Source organism: Sus scrofa, chromosome 13, assembly GCF_054392235.1.
Source record: "Sus scrofa isolate SSC_HxYL_T2T_F1_AM1 chromosome 13, Sscrofa_HxYL_maternal_Yorkshire_Landrace_v2.0, whole genome shotgun sequence".
Classification (NCBI taxonomy): domain Eukaryota; kingdom Metazoa; phylum Chordata; class Mammalia; order Artiodactyla; family Suidae; genus Sus; species Sus scrofa.
Genome location: NC_139395.1, coordinates 16,323,837 through 16,349,355, shown reverse-complemented (window position 1 = coordinate 16,349,355; position 25,519 = coordinate 16,323,837). Strand labels below are relative to the sequence as shown.

The 25,519-nt window shown below is 41.7% G+C and overlaps 1 protein-coding gene across 2 annotated transcripts in view; it reads left to right on the top strand.

Moving 5' to 3' along the window:
• The first annotated feature begins 2,878 nt into the window (after positions 1–2,878).
• ATP2C1 (ATPase secretory pathway Ca2+ transporting 1) overlaps positions 2,879–25,519 on the top strand; it is a 151,970-nt gene continuing 129,329 nt past the window's right edge. For both annotated transcript variants that reach the window (XM_084991769.1, XM_084991772.1), the window contains exon 1: positions 2,879–3,515. In XM_084991769.1, coding sequence (XP_084847895.1) covers positions 3,408–3,515 — 108 coding nt within the window. In that variant the 5' untranslated portion in view covers positions 2,879–3,407. The remainder of the gene's footprint in view (positions 3,516–25,519) is intronic.

Below are 25,519 nucleotides of genomic sequence, written 5' to 3'. Positions count from 1 at the left end.
TAAAGGTATCCTGGAGACTCATTTTCTGTTTTCCTTTGCTGTTTCTCACCCTAAATTTAGCACTTGGGTTCCTTTCATTCCTCTTTGCCTTTCCTCTTTAATAAATATGCATTGGCATGCATTCATGAAATACCTACTGTGTGCCATGCATAGTGCTGGATGGCTTCACAGACCCACGTTTTCATCCATCTTCTCCAACATTTGAAAAGGAGTGAACTATACAATCTCTCTCTTCACTCCCTTGTCACTATTTTATCTAGCTTTGGTTTTGCCTCTTTATATTGCTCTTCGAGTGAAGAGACTGAGATTCCCCATATTTTATTTGTGGAAAAGCGGGTAGTTCTTAGAAATCAAAGGGAGAACATGAATATCCTTTCCCTGTGGAACTGCAGCCTCCATCAGTGGCTTTCCTAGATTTGTGGTTTCTGCTGCTTATTTTTCTACTGAACAGAGGACCAGGGGTAGGAGGAATTGGTACAAATAACAGGTCATCCTTCCGCTCTTTATTGTGCTGCTTTGCAAGGGGTGGAATAAATCTCTTATGGCTTCAGGCAGCCATGCTGGGCTCTTCTGGTTCTTGCAGACACACACTGCAGCGGCCAGCACTCTGGCAAACTGCCTTTCACCAAGGCAGCTGAGTCATGGTGACAGTCCACCTGGTACCCCTCTAGGGTGATGTGGCAGAGGGGGCCATGTTGTAAACAGAAAGGGACAGTGATGCTCACCTAGGAAACTCTGTGGGTACAAGCCCACATCATATTTGTGTTAAATACTGAGAGAAATGGACCACCGCAAGCTATGTCAAATAGAAACTGAGATTATAGTCGTTTTCCAAGTTTGCTAAGCAGCAAACATATACCCACGATGCAAACTCTACAAGATCACTAAAATCGCTTCATAAAGGAATCTTTGGAAGTAAATCAGGAGTATTAGCCTTATTAATAGAGAATCCAGGACAGGAAGTTTATATGATTTTTCATGAATTTCACCTGGCTTCTAGCCTAGTCACCTTGGTCTGTAAATTTCCATCATCATCATTTGCATTTCTCTTCAACAAGGCAAATGCACACCTTTCCTTCTTCAGGTTAATCCTTAGAGGTCTCCTCAGGAGTCACTTTCTGGAAGTGGGCTGAAAGGCTGTGCATTGTACTGATTGGGATCTGAGCCTCTGGTCAGCCTGTGTGGTTGGAATCCCTTTTCTGCTTTGTGGCTGTGTGACCTTGGCAAGTCGTTTTGCCTCTCTGAGCCTCAGTTGTCCCTTAGGGTGCTGTAGGATTACATAAAATAATACAAATAAAGAAGCTAGCACAGTGCCTGGCCCATAGGCCCAGAAAATATTAGACAAAATTTATATTTGTTACCAATTAAACACCCAAGGGAATTTTAGTTGCATTTGTTTCACCAATTTTTCTTTTTATGCTCAAAAATCTAGTCAGGACAGAGTTTTTGATCTATGGGTTTTGTCTTTTTTTTTTTTTTTCCTCCCTCCTCATCTATTTTCATCGTTCTCCTCAACCCAGTAAAAGGTGATTGTGAAACAACCATTAAACAAGGTCTGCTTTATTCTGGTCTGTTGGGAAGAGGCTTTGATCACCAACTGTGCTGTAGGTGTGTGGCTCTGCCCGTGATAGGAGGCATCTCTGAAATTATAGATATTTTCAAGAAGGCAAGCAAAAGGACAGCTTGTGGCTTCCTGGAAGGTGTGTATCATGGCATCTCTGCTTGTTCCCAGTGCCCTGAGTGCCACCCTCTTTCCAGGACCAGGGTGTCCAGGTTTCTGAGCTCCTTGTGCTTCTGAGTCCTGAGCTGGAAGTGAGGACATAAGACATGAGCTTAGCATGCTGGTGGTTTGCAGTCATGGTGCTTCTCTGGGACATTTTAGCATCGGCCTCTTCAGCCAGCTGCAAGAGCTTGTCAGCTCGAATCAGCGTGCCTGGAGAGGTGGCAGGAGGACAGGGCCTACCCTGAGGAGCAGGCCGCATCAACTTTATGCAAAGGACTTCTTGGAATTGCCAGTCTGGGCCTAGTGAGACTGGAAGATCACCTTGCAAGTGGGCTGATGCCAGCCTGACAGATGGCTTAGGCTGCTCGCAGCACAGCCCCTGTTAGCCCATCAGCTGTGTTTCCTGAAGGCGAGTGGACCAGCCAGGAGTGTGAGGGGGGCTGTCCAGGGGGATGGCACAGGATGCAACTTGGGTTCCCCAAGCTCTGCCTGCCCCCTGTACCCCCAGCTTTCTGTGCTCTCTCTGAAGGGGAAAGATCAGCTCTCCCTTTCCACTTGAACGATTTTTGGCTGCTGTGTACCCTCACACAAGCGGGGCTGACAGCCCCTCACACAAGTGGCCAAATGTTCATCAAATGAACGAGCTACTGCAAAGTTAAAAAGGGTAATAAAATAGCAAAGCCCACCTGGGGACTTTGTTCAGAAACCCTGTGACTTCCATAGAGTATTAAGAAAATATTGAACTTTCAAATTTTGTGATTTCATGTCCTCTAAGACCATAGACCTCTTATCATGTTCTCTTTTTAAAGCATGAGTCGTTTTTATAATAGTTAGAAAATAAATGTGTAATATTTTTTCTTTCTTATCCTCAGAATAAAGCCTGGGGAAATTTAATGTTCCTGGAGTCAGCCTGTGGATTTGTGATAACGATTCTGGGAGAAAAGCCTTTTAACTCGGAATGGAATCTGTTTGCAGCTATTGTTCAATAAACATAAAGTATCTGGTTACTGGGCATGTTGCATAATGCATGATAATGTAAATCAAACGTTTTAAGTGCCGACATTGAACTCCAGGATAACAATGAAGAGTGAAGCAATTGGTTAATTTTTTTAGAAATCCCCTAAAACAATGCTGCCGAAGCCTGAATGATTCAACACTTTAGAGCTGATGCAGCTGAGGGTTGGTTGTCTGTGTGTGCTCTCGCTGATAAGAATTCTGGAAGGAAACAGGAAAAAACACATGTCTTGTCCTCTTTAAGAGCTAGAAAAGCTGTCAGAAAAATTAAGATTAAACCTCATGAGAGTCTGTGGGTGTGGAAAGTCACCAGCTAGCTAATATTAACATAGCTTGCAACAGAACACTGTTGCTAGAAATAGGACAGTCGCATCACTACCACTAAGCAATTTGCATTCGGTGGACCAGCCCTCCATTCCTCCTGGCTCCTGCTGCCCTCAGGGCATCGCATTTCTGGACGTTTTTAGACGCCTTTGGAACATAGCTGTCTGCTTTCAACGAGAACTCTACCCAAAAGAGGAAGCAGCGCAGAGGAGACGTCTGCTTTGTTTGCAGGAAAGTGGTCGAGCTACAAGCAATTCTCTAGGCGTCTGAGGAATTGTGCAGCTTCTAGATTTCATGCGGCTGCCGACAGGGAGGGGCAAATAAGGATCTTTGTGCTTTCCTCACCATGGATAATCTGATGCCTCAGTCGAGATCCTCTTATTTCAAAAAATATCCTCTCCACGCAATTAGAAAATATTTATCGATGCTGGGAAACCAAAAAGCCGAAGAACAGGTACCATTTTGTTTATGTTATCTTTAAAGGTTAACAGGGGTTCGCTTCTGGGTGTTGCTTTTACGTCACTTGGTGATTTAGTTTCTGCTCCTTTACCTGTTTGTAGGCACAAGTCAGTACTTGCTTTCAGCTGTTCAGACTTGGCAGAAGAGCAAGCAGGCGTTGTGGGGGATTTATTTGAACTTGGAACATTTGGATCCTGAGATTAAGCTCAAATTCTGTTAATAAAACCTTTCTTCTGAATTGCTAGACTAAACGACTCTATCAGAGTTATATTGTATGGATTCTTTGATAATTTTCCAGGGCCTTCAATACAAATTTTAAAACTATTAATATCTCAACAAAGAATAATATCAGGCCCTAGAATATGCTTGTCTTTTGTATGTATTTCTGGCTATGTTAACATATATCACCAAGACTTGCAAAACAAAAAAAGTATTTTGTAGATTGGATGATAGCCTTAAATAGATTACTAATGAGCTGTAAAGATCATTCAAAAGTAATCAATCTTTTTTTTTTTTTTTGAGGGAAAGGGATAGAGCACTGGTTTTCAGTCAATCAAAAGTTAGGATTTCTAGCAGTAGACTCTGGCATATGGGAATAGAAATATTAAAAAAAAACTGCTAATATGTCCAATTGCATCTTTTTAAAACCATGCAGTCCTTTTATTGTTTTGAGATTGATATCATTCTATCCCTTTACAAATCTATGAGAAAGGATATCCAAAAACTGCTTTTCTAAATCGTACCAAATTGTAAGAAGAAAAAACTGTATCTGATCTATTTAAATCTGGTGGTTCATGTAAGAAAAATGATGGCAGTGGTAAAGGACAAATGTGTAACCACACCCAAGACCCAAAGAGTCATAAATGTTTGCCCATCATGCTTGTAACTGGAACTGCAAAACTTCGTGGGAGACAGTAGCAGTGTCCTGTATTTTAATGAGATGCCCTACTTAATAAAACACTCCCAACACGTGAAAGCAAAGGTCAGCAGACAGAAAATCCTCTAATGACAGGTTTCCCAAAAAGTCAATGCATAATTTGGAAAATGAGAATTATTACTACTCTTTGAGGGGGAACTGCTCTTATATGGTGCTTTAGTGACTTGACAAGAGCTGGAAATTCAGACTGAGCTCAATAAGGGGACTCGGCTGGTCCAGATTATCTCTTATTTGGGTGAGGTGTTACCATTACAAGGTCATCTCCTGGTTCCCGAGTCTCGGCTTGTGCTTGCTTTTGAGTGGAAAGCCAGAGACCCAGGTGCTGGTGCTCTGAGCTGTTGTTGGTCACACTGGCTAAGTCCACACCCACAGGCTTTTTCAGGCCTCATGGTGGTCTCAGGAATGGGAGAGTCTTGGGGAGGGAGAAGTTGAAAAGATGGGCTGGAACTGTGGGATGTGGATTAGGTGCTTTCTCCCCCCTTTTTCTCAGTATTGCAAATTTTCAGAGATATGGCTATATTTCTTTAAGTTTGTTATTTATTTATTTAGTCTTTTTCGGGCCACACCCATGGCATATGGAGGTTCCTAGGCTAGGGGTGGAATCGGAGGTACAGCTGTTGGCCTAGGCCATAGCCACAGCAATGCCAGATCCAAGCCGCGTCTGCAGCCTACACCACAGCTCAAGGGAATGCTGGATCCTTAACCCACTGAGCAAGGCTAGGGATCGAACCTGCATCCTCATGGATACTAGCCAGATTTGTTTCCACTGAGCCACCATGGGAGCTCCAAGCTTATTTTTTAAATGTTACAAAATGCATTCAGAGGACTAGTAGAATTTAACATGGATCCTCTGGCTTGGACCCAAGTGTGTGGTCTCCTCCCCAGCTGACAACATTTTGAGATGACCTGGGAATAGCTATGAGCATTGTGCTGATTTCTCAACTGGTTATGAAAAGTGACATATTCGGTTCCTTTCCGAAACCAATTAACAGCACTGTAGACATAATGTCTCACAGAATTCGAGAAATGAGGTCAGAGTCATTTGGGAAGCTTGCTGGAAAGCTAGAAAGGAGGTTAGTAATGTCTGCAGTTTTAGGACATGCATCCTGGCTGACTTTAACCCTTACATTCCTGTAGAATAGCTCCTCATTACAGAGGTGAGGGAAAGGAGACTTAGAGACTTAAGAGGCTTGCCCAAGGCCACTCAGCCAGAAAGTACTGAAGGGAGATTTGAACTCCCGTCTGCCTGGCATAAACTTGATCCATTGCCATGCCTAATCTCTCAACATTCTAGTGCAGCAACATAGCAAACTGCTAATCTTTCTCCTGGAGGGTATTTCTAACACTTCAGATATTCACATACCACTGTCATCCCTCTTACCATAAGTGTTTACCACCTGTGCGATTAATTCCTTAATATGTTTGCACTTACATTTGTTTAGAAGGATCATTTTATATTACTACTATAAATGGAAAAACCCTATCATTTACCACAAATAAAAGCAGGAATATAATCAAAACAAAATAATATTAAGCTCTAGCTAAATACTGTTACCTATGAAACCTCTGAGCCTAAAACCTGCTCTGTTTAAGAAGGAAGATTAGCTTTTGATCTCGATTTAGCATCCTAGTAGCCAAATGAGGAATTCCTCTGGGCAAGGATGGAAGATAATTAAAAGACAGACAACTTTCTTAATTCCAAGTAACTCACTGTTGTGTAGTGTTTGCAATGCTACCTAAAGTCTTCTCCTAGCTCACCTAGCACAACTGCGTACCACTGCTATTATGTTCATACTCCTGGAGAGTATTATCCCAGGCACACCATCTGCTTCTCCACCTCTAGTCTAGAATCCTGTCCACCTGGAGATCACTTTTACATCCTCTAAGACTCAGGTTAAATGGGCTCAGTAAAAAACAAACAAAAAAACACTTGCTCCTGTTCTGCTGAGAAGAGTAAAGCACAGTCCTTCTTTTTCCAAGACGCCCTGTCTGTTTCCACTTCTAATAGAGCCACTTACTCTATTGCATGTGGTAAACCATGTATCTACGTGTCATCCACCCACAAGACACTGGTACCTTGTTCTCTGTTCCCTCAGGCCCACCTCGGAGCCCAGCTTGGGCTGATGAAGCAGTGGCCCAAGCCACGGGCATGTTGCCTCCTTTCCTGCCTCTGCCCATTTCCTGACTGGGCCAGGAGGGTTCCCTTATGTCCAGTCTTGGTCACTGCAGTACTCACACTGTCCACAGGTGCCTTCTTGGTTAAAGCCCTTCCTCAGTATGCTTCCCCTTTGCACATGGTGTCATGTAGACGTCAAGTTTTGGCGTGATGGTTGCTTTGTTTGTTAGTTTTTGTTTCTATCATTTCTATCACGATGTACCACTCAATGGGTGGGACAGGTTTTCAAAATCAATTTAGCAAACAAATATCTCAACCTTTGCATTCCTAGACTCTACTATAGCCCACATTTCCCAAAGCCAAGGCCCTAACAAGGTAGAAGATGAAGGCCATCAATTAGAGGAAGTGCTGAAGGTTGGGAAAATTTGGTGATGAAAGATTTGTAAATAGTATTATTCAAATGATGTTGTAGTGGTGGTGGTTGGGGTGGGGGATGACCCAGTTGGAGCCTAAGTGGGTTCTCAGATAAGTTTGGGCAGGTATCCTGAACACATACATAAGGATATATGATTATACACCCTTCTCTTTTGTTTTGTTGGGAGCAGTCAGGATCTGGCTCAGATGATGATGTCTGAGCTTGTTGCGAATGAATGGGACTTGCAGGCAATATTCTCTAGAGTACTGCAGTCCGAACCACCTGCTCTGTGACTCAAATGGCTAAGCTGGACACTGTGTGGGGAATGGAGAACTTGTTCTACTTCTGGGCAGACTGGAGCTTGGCTTTAGCCCAGTGAGGCCCATGCAGAACTGACTGCCTTATTACCCAGGGAAGGCTGCTCTCAGGCGTCAGCACCGTTAATGGGGACATTATTCATGGGCGCCAGCACCAAATGATGAGATAAGACAGGCAACTCTCTCCTCTTCGGTGAGCCCCTTTGAAACTGACAGCACTAAGGCCTGAACCTAGGCAGAACACGGATTGGGACTTGAACCCATGGTTTTAAATTAGACACCCTCACCCTGTGTCTGGACTCACTGAGGTTCAGGTTCTTCATGTCTCCACACAGAAGGAATTCACCGAGAGACAAAGTGACAGGCAAGAAATAGATTTATTAGGATAGGACGCTTGGGAGAAATGCAAGCGGGCAGGCAAGGAAGCTCTGCCCTGAGGATCCTGTGGGCTACAGTTTTATCCTCCAAGGGGAGTAGGGGTTGGAAAAGCCCGCCTCTTCCTTTCTGGGAGTACTAGCTCCTCCTTGGTGTCCGTAAGGTGTGAATTCAAATCAGCAGGAGGGCGGTCCTCAAACTCCTGCCCTTGGTCTGAATCTGAAGGCAGGCCTCATCCCATCCCCCTTCCAAGGACCTAAGGCAATTCTCGAACCTCCACTAGTCCAGTAAGCCTGCCTTGTTCTGATGGCATTTTTGAGCAATTCATTAACTTACAGTGATCTCCCCAAATCCCCTAGATTTCCCTCTCTATCTATGATCCTATACTGGTACTTCTAAAACTACCTGTGCCTGCTCCATCCCTATCACTGTCATTCCACGGCTTCCAACACCACCTGTTTGCTGACAGCCACCAAATATTTATCTCCAGTGCACTCCAGCTACTACTCATTTGAAGTTTTCCCCTGAATGTTTTGTGACTGTTGCAGACTGATAAGAATTCACCATTCCTATCCCTAACCCTGCTCCTCCCCAGGTCCCCCAGTCAACAACAAAGCTCAAACCAGAAACTTAGGAGTCACCTTGGCACCTCCTTCTCTCCTTCACCTCCCTGTCATAATCTCTTAACAAGCCTAGTCAATTCTACTTCTAAAGTAGTTACCGAATCCTCCATCTTCACCTCCCAACCCTGCTGCATCATCCTCTCTTACTCAGACCACTATGATAGCTTTTGAATTTGTGTCCCCATGTTCACTCTTGTTTTCCTGCCATCCAAGTTCTTCATAGCAGTCAGAATGAAAATCTCATTTCACACCAATACAGGGAACAAGATTGTTTGTAATTTTAGCCCCAGTGCCATAAACAAGGCATATAGTAGGTGATAAATTTATGTAACAGAGTGAGTGAATGTGGAGGTTGGGGGATTCAGGGACTGAGATGCTATTACACAGGTGAGGGCATGGAATGGTGAAAATAGAGTTATTATCTTTAGTAAGCGGAGGCTGGTGAGATCTAAAGTCAACCGTGTAGTGTAATTTATTTTATGGATATGGAACTAGTGTCAGAGGTTAAGCAATTTGCCCAAGGTCACACAGTACATTTGTATCAGTGCCAGGCCTGGGATTTGTCCTCCTGGTGTATTAGACTTTTCAATGTGTGTTGTGAGTCTTAACAGAGATGTGGAAAAGGATAAGAAGACCACCAAGCAAAGAGAAAACAACTCCACAGTCTAAGTCTAGAGGGTAGGTGATGCCTAAAGATCAACTTGTCAGTAACAAGTAAACCCCCTGATGAAAGAGTGAAACAGGGAAGAGCCTGCTATTTTGAGCTCTTGTCCTTCAGCTTATACTGCCCTGCAGTGGCCTCATCAACTTGAATATCTTCTTCCATGTGTCCCACAGACGAAGGGTCAGAAAATAGGATGACGAATGAATGGGCAAGAACTTGGGATGATCTGTTGCCTCGTTCTCTCTTGAACAGGAAGACTTCTTTCTGAACAAGAATTAACCTCTAAGAGCTGACCTGGCTTATCTTGCCTATGTAACAGTAAATCTGTGTAGGAGGAGGATAGTGGTCTTAGGGGCCAGGGAGGATGTACAGTAGCTATATATAAATACGTATTTTTGAAATTTGACTCAAACTGGTACAACATCTGCCAACGAAATCAATCCATGTAATTTTTTTTTACTCTCAATCATGTTACCGTTGATGTCCTTATATAAATACACAAATGTTGATGCAGTCAGGACAGACTGCAGTGCTAATTAAGCTCTGCCTTGTCATCTTGTTTTGTGGGCTTCCTAATTCCTTTGACGATTAAGCAAGCTTTTTCATATACATTGTGTGTAGAACATTTGTATAGGTGATGAGGATGTAAAAATGAATTAGGTGTAGTGTAACCCCTCTGTGATGCCTATACTCTCAATTAGTTTCAAGTGTTTAAAATAATATGAGGCAAAAACCACACACTGCAGTCATAGCAGGTATATTTGGCTCAAGACCTGCTATGATTAGTCTGTTTAAAATGACGAGGGTGGTCTTTGGGGGTTAGGGGCTATGTGCAGTAGCTATATTTTAATTAAGGATTAGAACCAAATTTTGTTTTGGAGGCTGTTCTAAAGTTCTCCTTCAGTGTTTTCAGAAAAGCTTTCTAGTTCAAACAGGATCACTGAAGTGTTATTTCGTGCTGTTTCTTAATGAATGCTAATCTCAAATTTAGGTTGTTAAATAAATATTTGGATTTAATTTGAACCTTAAAACTCAGTTCTTTATTTTGGATCTTATAACTGCTCTGAATAGCAATATAAGAATTAAGGCTGGAGTTCCCATCGTGGCGCAGTGGTTAACGAATCCGACTAGGAACCATGAGGTTGCGGGTTTGGTCCCTGCCCTTGCTCAGTGGGTTAACGGTCCGGTGTTGCCGTGAGCTGTGGTGTAGGTTGCAGATGTGGCTTGGATCCCGCGTTGCTGTGGCTCTGGCGTAGGCCGGTGGCTATAGCTACGATTCGACCCCTAGCCTGGGAACCTCCATATGCCGTGGGAGCGGCCCAAGAAATACCTAAAAAGACCAAAAAAAAAAAAAAAAAAAAATTAAGCCTCCTCTCACACACGCCGAAAATCTTTGTTGAGATTTGGAACATTGCAGAGGATATTGAGTTGCTGGTATAGGCTTTCCTCTCTAGGTAAGATGATAGAAGTTTCACTACATCTTAGTTTTAGAAATGTTAAGAGTTCTTAGCTCTTTAAAGTAAGTTAGTTGGTTATATCTTGAGAGTATACCAAAGGTACCTGTTTTTTAAAAAGCCTCTAAACAAAGTCATGAAATGCTATTGCTAATTCAAATGGCATCTCAGAGGGAAACTAAAGGCATTTGCTCCATGTCCTTGTGCTTGGTTAGAGAAAAAGCTTTAATCCTTCAGAAGCAGGAGGAAAAGATGATCCCTGTAGAACTTAAGATAGAAGGCAAAGATTCTACTCCGTTTCTGTGGAGGAATTTTCATGATTACATACATGTAACAGTGACAGTTAAATTACTGTGATAATATGAAACCCAACCTTAGTATTTGTGATTATTAAATATGGCATTAAAAGTTGAACTACTTTAGGAGTTCCCTGGTGGCCTAGTGGTTAAGGACTTGGCATTGTCACTGCTGTGGCTTGGGTTACTGCTATGGCTCGGGTAGGATCCCTGGCCTAGGAACTTGAATTTCCAGGTGCGGTGGGCATGGCTCCCCAAAAAGGTATAACTGTTTTGTCATGGTAAATGCAATAGTTTCCTCTATCTGAAGGGAAAAATTGAAAAACAAAAAGAGAGAGAAAGAGGGAGAGAGATTTATTCACCAAAAAATAGTCTCCTTGGAGTTCCCGTCGTGGCTCAGTGGTTAACGAATCCAACTAGGAACAATGAGGTTGCAGGTTTGATCCCTGGCCTTCCTCAGTGGATTAAGGATCCGGCATTGCTGTGAGCTGTGATGTAGGTTGCAGATGTGGCTGGGATACCCCATTCCTGTGGCCCTGGTGTAGGCCGGCGGCTACAGCCCCGATTCAACCCCTAGCCTGGGAACCTCCATATGCCATGGGAGCAGCCCTAGAAATGGCAAAAAGACAAAAAAAAAAAAAAAAAAAAAGTCTCCCATGATTTTCTTTATGCCTTAGTCTGTTTGGGCTGCTATCACTAAATGTTATAGACTGCTGGCTTATGAACAACAGAACTTTATTTCTCAGAGCTCTGGATCAAGGGCCAGCAGACTGGGTGTCTGTGAGAGCCTGCTTCCTGGTTTCAGATGCTGACTTCCGGGTTGTGTCCTCACACGCACAAGCGGAGGAAGGGACTCTCCTGCTTCTCTTTTATAAGGTCACCAATACCATTCAGGAGGGCTCTGATCTCATGGCCTACCAAAGGCCGCTCCTAACCATCACAGTGGGGGCTAGGATTTGAACATAGGAATCTAGGGGACACAAGCACTCAGCCTGGGGCACTCCATAGCCTGTGAGGCTGAGAACTGTAATTGATGGCTTGTGTAGAGAAGTGTGGCCTTCTGGTCATCAGCACCCACTCTCCTGTTCTCCCCCTCACCCAAACCTATCTTCTCTGAGAAAATGCACCACCGCTAGCCATGCTTTTATTCAGGCAGAGACCTAGGATTCACCTTTGGCACTTGCTGCTCCCTTGGTCAGTATCTAATTTATCAGCAAATCCTTCCAATTTTATTCCCAAATATCCATTCTGTCTACTTTCCTCTCTTGCCGCCGTAGCCCAAGACACCATCTCCTTTCTTGCCTGAAGCACTGTAAGAACCTTTCCCACTGGTCTCCCTCCAGTCTCTGCTGTCCTTTCTAATTGGTTCTTCACACTGCAGCCAGGGAGGTTGTCAGGAGACACACCTGACCATGAAATTCCTCAGCCCCTTGCTTTTGATCTTTCATCGGCTTCTACTTGTCTTTAGGATAAAGACAGTCTTCCCCAACATGAGTGCCAGGCCGTGTGCTCTCAGGCCCCGTGTGCTCTCCTGCTGAATGCTCACCTTGCCTCTCTTTGCTCTCTGCACCCTAACTACAGCCCCCTTCCCCATCTCTCTGCTTTCCTGCCATGTCCTGTGTCCCTTCTCTGTGCTTCTCTAGTTAATATCTACTCTTCTTTCAGATCTTAATTCAATATGAAACCCCTAAGGGCAGCCTTTTTTGGACTTTACCGCCTTGATTCTCTCTTGGTATATACTTTGGAGGCACCTTATAACTCTCTCTTGCTGTACTTATCCCAGAAGAAATTATGCATCTAATTGTGGGCTACTCGATAACCAGCATGTCCTGGATGACAAGCAAAGTGCCTGTTGGATGGAAGCCACTGAGTACAAGTTTGTGGGATTTGTTCTTGGGAGCCAGGTGGTATAAATGGCAGTGAGGAGGGGATGAGATGGATAATAAATGCTTTCCCAAGACAGAGGTGCCTGAAGGAATCCTGGATGTTAGGCTCTGTGAGGAAGAAATTTAAGATGTGATTGTTTCTGTGGATGTAATTTGTAGAGAAAAATGGAGGTGCATTTGGGAGGTTCTGGAGGAAATAACCATAACAAATGGGCAGAATTGTGGGGAAAAGTTGTGAAACAGTAATAAGAATGGGCTTTCTAAAAAGGAGAGGCAGAGCGCTCTCACTGTGGATCAGTGGTAACGAACCTAACTAGTATCCATGAATGTGCGGGTTCGATCCCTGGCCCCGCTCAGTGGGCTAAGGACCTGGTATTGCTGTAAGCTGTGGTGCAGGTCACAGAATCTGCTCAGATCCCACCTTGCTGTGGCTGTGGTGTAGGCCAGCAGCTGTAGCTTCAATTAGACCCCTTGCCTGGGAACTTCCATATGCCTCGGGTGTGGCCCTAAAAAATAAATAAATAAATAAATAAATAAATAAATAAATAGGTAAAGGAATGAGTCACCTTTTGAAGAGGGTAGGGTACGTGACCCCCTCCTTGTGGGATGTTGTACTGCATCATGACAGAGAAGACTGAATGACTCATCAGGCCTGTTCCAACTTCCAGATTTTGGTGCAGTAGAATAGAGAGGTAGATAATTCAGACACCGTGGGAACACATAGAGGGCACAGGTACACCAGTTAGAGTTCATTTATTTTATTCAATCAGTGGTAAATACACCAATCTAAGTATGTTGCTCTGGAATCTAAAGCCAAAGAAGACAGAATCAAATGTCTTTGGAGATGCAGGTAGCATGCATGCAATCCTCCATCAAAGAAAGGAAATATAGTTACATCCAGAAAACACCTCAGCTACATCCAGAAAACTTATGGACCAGTGACTAGCTTTTCTGAGGCTGATTGACCACTGAACTACTTGTACTCATAGTTTTACAGGTTTTATAACCCCTCCCAGTATAAGGATAAATAACTAAGTATAATTATGCAGTCATTGATGAATAAGAACACTGAGAAAGTTCAGGTTATTTTGTGGCATTTCAACTGCTTTTATCTTACCATCAGCCTCTTTTACCTTCAGTTCTTTTTTCTGCATTTAACAACTTACTGCTTATTATGGTCCCTGTTGAAGGTGTTACTCCCTTCTTGTCCACATTATCACAGCTGTGAAATGTTAGGTGTGCCTGGGAAATACCTGGACCCTAAACTGACTTTTGAGCTAGTCCTAATCTTGTTATCTGCTTCTGAACTTTCCTAATCTCCTGTGCTCAGATGCCTTTGAAACACAGGAGTCAGTAAGTGGATGAACATTGAAACTTGTGTCTTTGAAATAATCACATTAACGCAAATGTGAAACCCTTTTTTGTGCACCCTTTTTTGTATAACTGAAATTTGCTATCCTAGTCCACTTCTTAGACAGTTTGTCTACAGCATGTGCTAACTTTTGTTCAGAAGGAAAGATGACATAATTTCTCACCTTGCACAAATAGTTCCATGCCTTAGCAGAAAAAGAAATGAGCTTCCTGCATGTGTTGTACTGCTCATAATTTGCTGTGAGGAAAGCAGGAAACATGCTGGAATTCTTTCTTTCCTGCTCATCCTAAAAGTAGCATATTAGTCAGGTTATTTCAAGAAGTGCAACTTGGATTACACATTCAAGAATAAGGAATTTAGGGGGAAGGACCAAGATGGCAGAGGAGTAAGACATGGCACTCACTTTCTCCCACAAACACATCAAGAAAAATCATCTACGTGTAGAATGATTCACACAGAACATCTACTGAACTCTGGCAGAAGACCTTAAACCTCCAAAATGTGCAAGAAACCCTCCACATAACTGGGTAGAACAACAAAAAGAGAGAGAGATAGAAAAGGAATCATGACGGGACCAGCTAGCACTTCTGAGAGGAAGCTGTTAAAGAGGGAAGGAACCCACAGCCTAGAAAGCCACCAAACCGATAGGGAGATCAGCTGAGATGGAGGGACCTCAAAGTCCTAGAAAAAAGTACAGCAGCTGGACTGAGGAGGGCAAAGCAGAGTGAGAGCCACACAAACCATCTGTACCATCTCACGGGACTCCACAGTCTGAGGTGCATGGGTGGGGGCTGGAGGCTGAGACTCAGGCTCCAGAGGTCAGTTCTGGCGAGAGGACTAGAGTTGGCTCTGTGGAAACAGCTTGAGGGGCTAGAGAGCAGTGTGCCATGGCGTGGGGAGTGGAATGCCATAGCTGAGGGAACCTTGGAGGAGGTCAGGGCCCACAAGAGAAGCAAGGCGCCATTGTTGGAGAGGACGAGAGGAAGAAGGGTGGACTGCCATAGAAATATCTTTCCCTGTGCACAAGCAAACTCTCAGAGGGTGGGGCACCTCTGGCACAGACTACAGGTGGGCACGCACCTCTTGTGTGGGCTGAGCAGCAGGGGGCTAAGTGTGACATGGGGCCTCTTGCATGATCTATAGATGGTGGGGGCAAACCACAGCAGTCATCTCAGACACCAGAGGTGGGCATGGCCTGCCACCACTAGGGGTCTGTGAACAGGCACAGACCTGCAGCCCCAGTCACCTCAGCCCCAGTCACAGAGGTCAGCAAAGAAGAGGGCACTTCAACCAAGCACCCCCATTGTTGCTCTCACTCCCCTGGAAACACACCTGCCCTGCTGCGGCCACTGCCACACCATCTGGGCACTGCCTATACCTGACTGATCACAGTCACTTCCCAGGGCCCTGCAACTAGGAGCAATCCGCACCACTTTCCACACGTCTTTGTGACTGTCAAGGGCTGAGCAACCAGACACAGGCTACTAAGCCTGGCCATTGCCTCCATCTCCCTGGAAGCGCATGCAGCACCCTAAAAATAAATAGTAAGCTCTAACAAAATACCCAGGGGTATTCACACATGTCAATAGCCCTCCAAGACTACAGTAGTTATTTTCACCAAACACACAGAATAAGAAAAGTATAAGCAAAAATGAAGACGTTCAGGAACCATTCCCAGTTAAATGAACAAGAGAATTCACCTGAAGGAGCAAATAATGAAACTGACTTCTGAGACTAACAGACACTGAGGTCAAAAAGGAGAGAGTGAAAATACTGAAGGAATTAAGGGTGAATATGAAGGAATTAAGAGCAGATATGAACAGTAATGCAGATTACTTTAGAAAGGAACTAGAAAATACAAGGAGGAGCCAAGAAAAGTTAGAAAATTCATTTCCAGGGATGCAAGCTGAGTTAAAGGCACTGAAGAGGAAAATGAATAATGCAGAGGAAAGAATTAGACTTGGAAGATAGAATACTGGAAATCACACCATCAGGGCAGCAGACCAGACAGAAAACCAAATGAAAAAACATGAAAGCAATATAAGAGATCTATGGGATAATATAACATGGGCCAATCTACACATAATAGGTATTCCAGAAGAAGAAAAAGAGAAGGGGATTGAAAATATATTTGAAGAAATCATGGCTGTAAATGTTCCAAATCTAAGGAAACAGATATCAAGATAGAGGAAGCACAGAGGGCCCCAAATAAGTTGAACCCAAACAGGCCCACACCAATACATAGTATAATAAAAATGGCAAAAGTTAAGGAAAGGATTCTAAATGAAGCAAGAGAAAAACAAAGCATTAATTATAAGGGAATCCCCATAAGGCTATCATCTGATTTCGCAACAGAAACACTACAGGCCAGAAAAGACTGGTAAGATATAGTCAGATTTCTAAAATGGAAAAAATTTGCAGCCTAGAATACTCTACCCAGAAAGATTATCATTCAAAATAGAAGGAGAAATAAAGAATAAAGTATTTATCCAACAAACAAAAACTAAAAGAGTACTGCAATACTAAACCTATTCTAAAAGAAATACTGAAAGGGCTCCTCTAAATAAAATGTAGTAAGAAGAAATAGAATGGAGGAATCACAGTTGGAAAGAAATCACTTCAGTAAGCCAGTATACAGATATAAAAGGAAAAAAAAAAAACTGTTGTAAAAGCGACAATAAACACAAGGAACAGCAAAAGGAAAAACAAAAAGATGTTTCAATGTCATAAAATGTTGGGGAGGAAAGTAAGAAAATCTAGACTCATTTTTTTTTAAGAATATGTTTGAGTCTATATGACTATCAGGATAAAGCAAGCAGATATAGGAAAGGGTTAACACACTTGGAAAACAGGGCAATCACAAATCAAAACCAAATAATACATTCACAAAAACTAAAAGAAGAGGATACAAGCATAAACTAACAGAAAATAATTTAACCAAAAAACAACAGAAAAGAAAGGAACAAAGGATAAACATAGAATCAACAGGAAAACAAGGTTTAAAATATATAATAAATGCACATTTATCAATAATTACCTTAAATATCAAGGGCTGAATGTTCCAATCAAAAGACATAGAGTGGCAAAATTGATTAAAAAAAAAAAAACACCCCAAAAAATAAAAAAAACAAGAGCCTACAATATGCTGTCTATAAGAGACTAGCCTCAGGGCAAAGGACACATATAAATTGAGAGAATGGAAAAAGATATTTCATGCAAATCGACAAGACAGGAGAGCAGGAGTTGCAATACTCATATCAGACAAAAAAGACCTTAAAATGAAGGCCATAAAGAAAAAGAAGGACACTATTTAATGATAAAAGGATCCATTCAAGAAAAGGATATTATAATCGTCAATACATATGCCCCTAATATAGAAGCACCCAGATACATAAAACAAATACTAACAAACATAAACATAAAAGGAGAAATGAATGGGAATACAATAATAGCAGATTTTAACACCCCAATCACACCAATGGACAGATACTCTGGACAAAAAATGAATAAGGAAACAGAGATCCTAAACAACACAATAGAAAAGTTAGACTTCATTGACATTTTTCAGGACATTACATGTAAAAATCAGAATATACATTTTTTTTTTTCAAGGGAACAGGGAACATTCTTAACGATTGACCACATACTGGAGCACAAAAATAACCTCAACATGAGGAGTTCCCACTGTGCCTCAGCGGAAACAAATCTGACTAGGAACCATGAGGTTACGGGTTCTACCCCCTGGCCTTGCTCAATGGGTTAAGAATCTGGTGTTGCTGTGAGCTGTGGTGTAAGTTGCAGACCCAGTTTGGATCCTGCATTGCTGTGGCTATGGCATAGGCCAGCAGTTGTAGCTCTGATTCGAACCCTAGCCTGGGAACCTCCCTATGCCATGGGTGCGGCCCTAAAAAGCAAAAGCAAAAACAAAAAAATTTAAGAGTATAGAAATTATTTCAAATGTCTTCTCTGACCACAATGGCATGAAACTAGAAATCAACCACAGGAAAAGAAATGAGGAAAAAACAAATGACTACATTTGTTTTTTCCTCATTGACCCACTAGCTTTTCAGCATGCTACTAAAAAGCCAGTGGGTCAATGAGGACATCAAAAGGGAAATTTAAAAATATCTCAAGACAAATTAAAATGAAAACACAACCATTCAAAATCTATGGAATGCCCCCAATCCGTGGTTAGAAGGAAGTTTATAGCAATTCAGGCCTTCCTCAGAAAAGAAGAAAAACTCAAATCAACAACTTAACCTACCACCTAAAAGAATCAGAAAAAGAATGAAGACAACACAAAGTCAGTTGAAGGAAGGAAATCATAAAGATCAGAGAGGAAATCAATTAAACAGATTCAAAAATAATACAAAAGAGGGAGTTCCCTTCATGACTCAGTGGTTAATGAACCCAATTAGGACCCATGAGGTTGTGGGTTTGATCCCTGGCCTTGCTCAATGGGTTAGGGATCCCTCGTTGCTATGGCTATGGTGTAGGCCAGCAGTTGTAGCTCTGATTTGACCCCTAGCCTGGGAACTTCCATATGCTATGGGTGTAGTCCCCAAAAGCAAATAGTAATAATTATACAAAAAAGGCAATAAAACAGCGGGCTGGGAGTTCCTGTCATGGCTCAGCAGAAATGAATCTGACTAGTATCCATGAGGATGCAGGTTTGATTTCTGGCCTTGCTCAGTGGGTTAAGGATCCAGTGTTGCCCTGAGCTGTGGTGTAGGTTGCAGATGTGGCTCAGATCTGGCTTTGTTGTGACTGTGGGATAGGCCAGCAGTTACAGCTCTAATTCATCTCCTAGCCTGAGAACCTCCATATGCCACAGGTGCAGCCAAAAAAGACAAAAAAAACCAAAAAACAAACAAACAAAAAAAACTAATTAAAAAAATACAAAAAAGGTAAGATCTAGTTCTTTAAAAGGGTAAACAAAATTGACAATCCTCCAACCAGATTCACCAAGAGTAGGAGAGAAAGAACTCAAACAAAATAAATGAAAAAGTAGAAATCTCAAAGGATACTGCAGAAATACAAAACCAATAACATGAACAATTATTCACCAACAAATTTGACAACCTAGAAGGAATGGACAACTTTCTAGAGACATACAGCCTGCCAAAACTGAATCAAGAAGAAACAGATCAACTGAACAAGCCAATCACTAGAAATGAAATTGAATATGTAATAAAAACATACCTTACAAACAAAAGTCCAGAGAACTCAGAAATGAACCCAGACACCTACGGTCAATTAATCTTTGACAAAGGAAGCAAGAATATAAAATGGGAAAAAGACAGTCTCTTCAGTAACTGGTACTGGGAAAGCTTGAGAGCTGCATGTAAATCAATGAAACTGGAATACACCCTCATACCATGCACAAAAATAAACTTAAAATGGCTTAAAGACTTAAACATAAGACAAGGCGTAATAAAATTCCTAGAAGAGAAGATAGGCAAGACATTCTCTGACATCAACCATACAAATGTTTTCATAGGTCAGTCTCTCAAAACAACAGAAATAAAAATAAACCAATGGGACCTAATAAGACCCACAAGCTTTTGCATAGCAAAAGAAACCACAGGAAAAGACAACCTACAGAATGGGAGAAAATGGTTTCAAACAATGCAAACAACAAGGGCTTAATCTCCAAAATACATAAACAACACATATAACTCAACAGCAAAAAACCCAAAAACCCAATTGAAAAATGTGCAGAAGATCTGAACAGACATTTCTCCAAAGAAGATATATATATGACTAACAGGCACATGAGAAAATGCTCAACATCACTAATTATTAGAGAAATGTAAATCAAAACTACAATGAGGTACCACTTCACACCAGTCAGAATGGCCATCATTAACAAGACAACAAATAATAAATGCTGGAGAGGGTGTGGAGAAAAGAAGAAAAGGGTACCCTCCTTCACTGTTGGTGGGAATGTAAATTGGTATAACCACTATGGAAAACAGTATGGAGGAGGTACTTTGGAAAACTAAATAGAGAACTACCATAAGACCCAGCAATCCCACTCTAGGGCATATATCTGGACAAAACTTTCATTGAAAAAGATACATGCACCCTGTATTCACTGCAGCACTATTCACAATAGCCAAGACATGGAAACAACCTAAATGTCCATCAACAGATGAATGGATTAAGAAGATGTGTTATATATACACAATGGAATACTACTCAGGCATAAAAAAAACAAAAACAAACTAATGCCATTTGCAGCAACATGGATGGAACTAGAGACTCTCATTCTAAGTGAAGTGAGAAAGAGAAAGACAAATACCATATGATATCAATTTTATCTGGAATCTAATATACAGCACAAATGAACCTGTCTACAGAAAAGAAACAAACTCATGGACTTGGAGAACAGACTAGTGGTTGCCAAGGGGAGAGGGAATGGGATGGAGTGGGCATTTGGGATTAGTAGATGCAAACTACTGCATTTGGAGTGGATAAATATTGAGATGCTGCTGTATAGCACAGGGTAGATATAGCCACTTGTGATGGAACATGATAAAGGATAATGTGAGAAAAAGAATATATGTATATATTCATATACATATGAATGATGGGTCACTTTCCTATACAGCAGAAATTGCCAGAATGTTGTAAATCAACTATAATAGAAAAAAATATAACCTTAAAAAAGTATAATGAATTTAAAATTTTTACTAAATGCCTTGCATGTGCCAGGCAATTGGCAACATTCTTTATATACATTGTCATTTAATCTTCACAATAACCTTACAAAATTGGTGGTATTATTCCCACTTTATGGATGAGAAAACTGAGGTTTAAAGAGGTAAGATGTCTTGGCACATAGCTTACAAGTGATGGCAGTAAGATTTTAGCTCCATCTTTGCCCATCTGACTCCAAAGTCTGACTCACTGCCTCGTATTGAATACCTCCCAGAGGAAGTATCCATTTGTCTCCTTCTTTCCCTTGCCTTTTCCTTTGTTTTCCTCCCCCTTTCCTTGGTATTTTCTTTCATTAATTGAGGTTAAAGGGGTTAAAATAAAATCACCTCAAGTGCTGTGCAGGAATGATGCCTTAAATCCTTTTAAGTGGAAAGCCATATTTTTGAAAGTTTTAAAGATTATTCAATTTGGGGAAACTTCCTTTTTTTTTTTTTTTTTTTTTGTCTTTTTGTCTTTTGAGGGCCGCACCCACGGCATATGGAGGTTCCCAGCTAGGGGTCCAATCGGAGCTGCAGCTGCTGGCCTACGCCAGAGCCACAGCAACTCCACATCCGAGCTGTGTCTGCAACCTACACCACAGCTCATGGCAACGCTGGATCCTTACCCCACTGAGCAAGGCCAGGGATCAAACCCGAAACCTCACGATTCCTAGTCAGATTCGTTTCCACGGCGCCACTCCGGGGACTCCAGCATTCGTTTTCTTAAAAGAATTTTCCAGAGTTACCATTATGGCACAGTGGAAACAAACCCAATTAGGATCCATGAGGTTTCGGGTTTGATCCCTGGCCTCGCTCAGTGGGTGAAGGATTCCTCGTTGCCATGAGCTGTGGAGTAGGTTGCAGACATGGTTGGGGTCCAGCATTGCTGTGGCTGTGGTGTAGGCCGGCAGCTGTAGCTCGGATTAGAACCCTAGCCTGAGAACCTCCTTATGCCATGGGTATGGCCCTAAAAAGACAAAAGACCTAAAAAAAAAAAGAAAAGAAAAGAAAAAGGAAACAAATGCCAAATTGTAAATATTAAATTGGATACAAAGTGAATAATTTCATTATTTAGAATGAAATAAGAAATCCCAAAAAGTTACAAATTTGGGTGACAAATACAACAAACATAAAAATCTAAAAAATTAAGCACTTTTACTAATTCATTGATAAACCTGAAGGTGTTTTGTTCCTACATTTTTGGGCTACAAAGTCTTTATTCACTTGAAAATGATTTTCTAGTATTTTCTAAAAAGATCATTGAAAGATAAGCTGGGAGTTCCTGTTGTGGCTCAGTGGGTTAAGAACCTGACTCAGTGTCTGTGAGGATGCAGATCTGATCCCTGGCCTCACTCAGTTGGTTAAGAATTTGGTGTTGCTGCAAGCTGCAGCATAGGTTGTAAATACAGCTTAGTTCTGGTGTTGCTGTGGCTGTGGCTGTGGTGTAGGCCTGCAGCTGCAGCTGCAATTTGACCCCTGGCCTGGGAACTTCCATATGCTGCAGGTATGGCCATAAAAAGAAGAAAAAAAAAAGATAACTTAGATATTCCTAGCATAGTTAATCTATATTTGTTTTTTATTATAGTGTAAAAAACTTCCATAGGCTAGCTTCTGGCTCTCTCTCCTTTACCGCCCACCTACTTGAGGTGCTGGGCACTGCTGGGCACATTTATACAAAGATTTCAGACCTTGTGATTTAGTACAGTAGGTAGAGAGAATATTGCCAGATGTACATTCTCTGCCAGAACAGTTAGCAATAAACACACACAGGCATGACTACAAACCATATTTATGTATCACTAAATTCAAATGAAATCTAAATATACCCCATCTCAACTTCATTGAAGCCAGATCCAAAATTTTGCCCTCCAGTACTACCTGATAGAAGTGCGAAGGAGGAAAAGTCAGCAAAAGGTACATCTTTTTTTTTTTTTTTTTAATCTTTTTTTTTGTCTTTTTGCCATTTCTTGAGCCACTCCCGCGGCATATGGAGGTTCCCAGGCTAGGGGCCAAATCAGAGCTGTAGCTGCTGGCCTACATCACAGCCACAGCAACGTGGGATCCAAGCCGCGTCTGCAACCTACACCACAGCTCAGGGCAACACTGGATCCTCAACCCATTGAGCAAGGGCCAGGGATCGAACCTGCAACCTCATGGTCCCTAGTCGGATTCATTAACCACTGAGCCACAATGGGAACTCTAAAAGGTACATTCTTAAAAACAACTGCAGTTAAAATATCTTTTGCAAATTTTCCCAAACCATAAAACCATTGCTAGGGTCTCCTTTAGGACCTTAAAAGAGGCATCTGCAAATGAGGGGCCCGGAAATTTAATTTTCCTTGGCTTCCCAGAAAATCTACTTCTGGAAGAACGGAAAACAACAACAGCAAAAGGTGTTTCGCTACAATATGCAAGAGTCCATGCCATAAGGTGGCTTCCAAAGGAATGAATGAGGTCTGATTTTGAGCAGCTTGAGCTCCCAAACTCACCAAATAAAGCAGAGGATATTCTTGCAGTGTCTTGTTATAGGGTAAACAGTACCATGGAGAGGGAGATGTCCTGGTATTGTTAAAACTCAAAGGCTCCCCAACCCCCACCCCACTTATATTTGCAGAAGACATTTTCATTATTATTATTATTATTATTATTTGTCTTTTTGCCATTTCTTAGGCTGCTCCTGCGGCATATGGAGATTCCCCGGCTAGGGGTTGAATCAGAGCTGTAGCCACCGGCGTACGCCACAGCCACAGCAACGTGGGATCCGAGCCATGTCTGCAACCTACACCACAGCTCAGGGCAACACTAGATCCTTAATCCACTAAGTAAGGCCAGGGATCGAACCTGCAATGTCATGGTTCCTAGTCGGATTCGTTAACCACTGAGCCTTGGAACTCCAAGACTTATTATTTGTAAAAGGATTACTTGAAAATACAGTAAATCTCAAAACTCCTATATTGGTATAATTAATATTAAATACACCATTTACTATCCTTCCAAGCAGGCCAGTTAGCACACATAGAGAAAGCATGTTATTGCTGTTAAAGCCTACACAGTAGAAAAATTATAATAGCATTAAAGAAAGTCTTTAAGATTTCATTAAGATGTAATCAAGCTTTTGTAAACTCATCTGTTATTTGCAATTATAACATAGTTACTATAACTTGTCTCTGGATAAAAATCACCTTTATGTTGGATTTCTTTATGAACTATTCTCACTGGTAATGTTATTTGAATACTCAGCTTTCTCACGTATATTCTCCTTTTAGAGGAAACTCTGGATTCATCTTATTCCTCTTCCTTCGTTCTCTGAGTAACTGTCCTTAAAAATGAGCAGTCCTCATAGTTGTGTCTTGTACCATTAACCCAATTATAATATTAACCACTAAACTAGACTATGACCTATAAGCACATCTCAAGGTAAACAACGCTTATTTTAGAAGTAGTTTAGTCTTATACAGTAAGAGCAGAGTTTGTAATCAAATTGTTTAAACTGATCAATTGTTTAAACCCCATTTTACTGATGTTGAAAAACTACCCTTTTAGCTCTGTGTCCAACATATAATTTCTGTATAATGCACTTAAAATTTATTATAGCCTCTGAAACGTTACACAGCTTTTTTGTTTTCTTTGAGTAATACACTGTCTCTAGAGAATGGCATTTTTTATTTATGAACTTTTCCCCCCTTCTTTCATCTAACTGGTGCTGCTAAAGCCTGATGCACCTGGTCAAAGAAGCATTGTTCCAACCTCCTTGACCTGAAATAGGAAAACAAAGGCTGACTTCATAGCTTGGAATACAACTGCAGCTCACTGCCACTGCACCGCCCTCTAACTTTCATTCTCTTCTAGACCAAACCATGGCTATGCTGATGCAATGCTCAATTACTTTTTAAAAATTTTTATTTTATTGATGTATAATTGATTTACAGAGATGGATAATTTCTGCTATACAACAAAGTGATTCAGTTATACGTATACACACATCATTATTTTAATTTTTTTTCTTAAGTAAAGGTGGGAACTGGGGGACTCAAGGTCTCAGGGACCAAGAGCACCGCCTCAAGAAACCACACTGCTTTTATTGTGTTCTTTAGGATTACCTCAAGTGGGAAGGGGGTTGTAGGTGCAGGATATAGGTTTTTTTTAAGTTATTTTAAGAGTCACATAGCCAGTTGCTGATTAAGCTTTTATTCTGATGTTTAGGCATTTGAGGAAGCCTGGCGTCAGTATCTATGCATAGCATCTAGAGAATCACCACTGTGCTTCTGCATACAGCATGCCTATCTGCAGCAACCCTGAGTGCCTAGGTTTGCACCTCGGCTCTTCTTGCTAACGCATATCCTGCTAACGACCCCTCATAAACCCCTGGGGGCCATGAGGCTCCTCTTTCTTTTATTCTTAAGAGGACCATATCATGCTGTGCAAACGGTGTGCCAATCTGCACAGGTTAGTGTGCCTAGACCAACGCATGAAGTCCTCATTCAGCTGACCACACACATCATTATTTTCCAGATTCTTTTCCCATGTGGATTATCACAGAATATTGGGTAGAGTTTCCAATGCTATATAGCAAGTCTCAGTTGGCCAATCATTCCACACACCTTAGTGTGCATATGCCAATCCCAAACCTCTAATCAGTCCCTCCCCATACCCTCTCCCCTTTGGTGACTGTAAGTTTGTTTTCAAAGTCTGTGAGTCTGTTTCTGTTCTGCAAATAAGTTCATTTCTATCTTTTTTTTTTTTTTTTTAAGATTCCGCATGAAATTGATATCATGCTCAGAGTTACTTAAGAGGAAAGAATTATGATCTCTTTATGGTCTTAAAGCCCTTTCCCTTAGTCTTT